Genomic DNA, 868 nt, shown 5'->3' with positions numbered 1-868 from the left:
CACAGCCCAAGGTATTCAAATTATAAAGACTGAACTGTCAGCTGTCTGATGAGGAAAAGAACAGTGTTAATTTGAAGTTCATGGATATGAGAAGTAGTATTTTACACATCAAAGGATATCACATTTTTGCTGACAAGCATGACCTGAGTTTTGGGAACCTAAACAGGAACATTAGTGGGAGCAGCATTAGCGAGGGAGAATTGTTTTTACAGGCTTTTTATGAATGCAACAATTTTGTCCAATCCCCTATTCCCAGATGGAAATGAGAAACCAGCATGATGAAACAGGCTTACGATCCCAAGGCTTATGATCCCATGGAATCCATCCTCGAGGTGGTACCAGGTCACTCGAACACCGTTGTCCTCCAGTCTCTTCTTGTACAGCAACCCATCGTCCCGCAGCACGTCGTACTCACAGGTCAGGATGAAAGACTCAGGCAGCTGCTGAATAATTGTGTCTTCAGCCAGCAGTGGGCACAGGGTGGGCTCAGAGATTCTCTTCATTTTCTCAAAAACTTCAGCCTTGAATTCCTGGGGCTTGTGTGGTTTGTAGCCTCTGCCCTTAAATCTCTCAGGGATGTTATCTGGACTCACCCACTTCCTGTACTTCAGCCTCATGTCTGGAGGAATATGAGAACCTTCCAAGAGATCTTCAAGGTTTGATGCCTCCCCATGTAGGTAGAGCAAAGCACAGAAAATAGCTTGCTTTCGGGACAAGAGAGGAACTCCCTGATTCTGCTGATAGGATGGTAAATTGAAGTCCAGTGCCTGAAGGCCTGGGTAGATCAGGACCTGAGCACGGAGTCTGGGGAGGTCTGACCTGCCTGCAAGGGTCTGGCTAACAGCAGCTGCTAGATTGCCCCCAGCAA

At 47.0% G+C, this 868-nt stretch overlaps 1 protein-coding gene across 1 annotated transcript in view; it reads right to left on the bottom strand.

The window, feature by feature from the left end:
• Nucleotides 1–206: 206 nt before the first annotated feature.
• The window catches only part of LOC103806520 (arylacetamide deacetylase-like 4), a 2243-nt gene continuing 1581 nt past the window's right edge, over nt 207–868 (bottom strand). Inside the window, exon 4 of the mRNA XM_009079224.1 lies at nt 207–863. Within this exon, the coding sequence (XP_009077472.1) occupies nt 207–863 (657 nt within the window). The remainder of the gene's footprint in view (nt 864–868) is intronic.

This window comes from Acanthisitta chloris, unplaced genomic scaffold (assembly GCF_000695815.1).
Source record: "Acanthisitta chloris isolate BGI_N310 unplaced genomic scaffold, ASM69581v1 scaffold5087, whole genome shotgun sequence".
NCBI lineage: Eukaryota > Metazoa > Chordata > Aves > Passeriformes > Acanthisittidae > Acanthisitta > Acanthisitta chloris.
The sequence above is the reverse complement of the archived record's forward strand: the minus strand, read 5'-3'. Positions and strand labels throughout refer to the sequence as shown.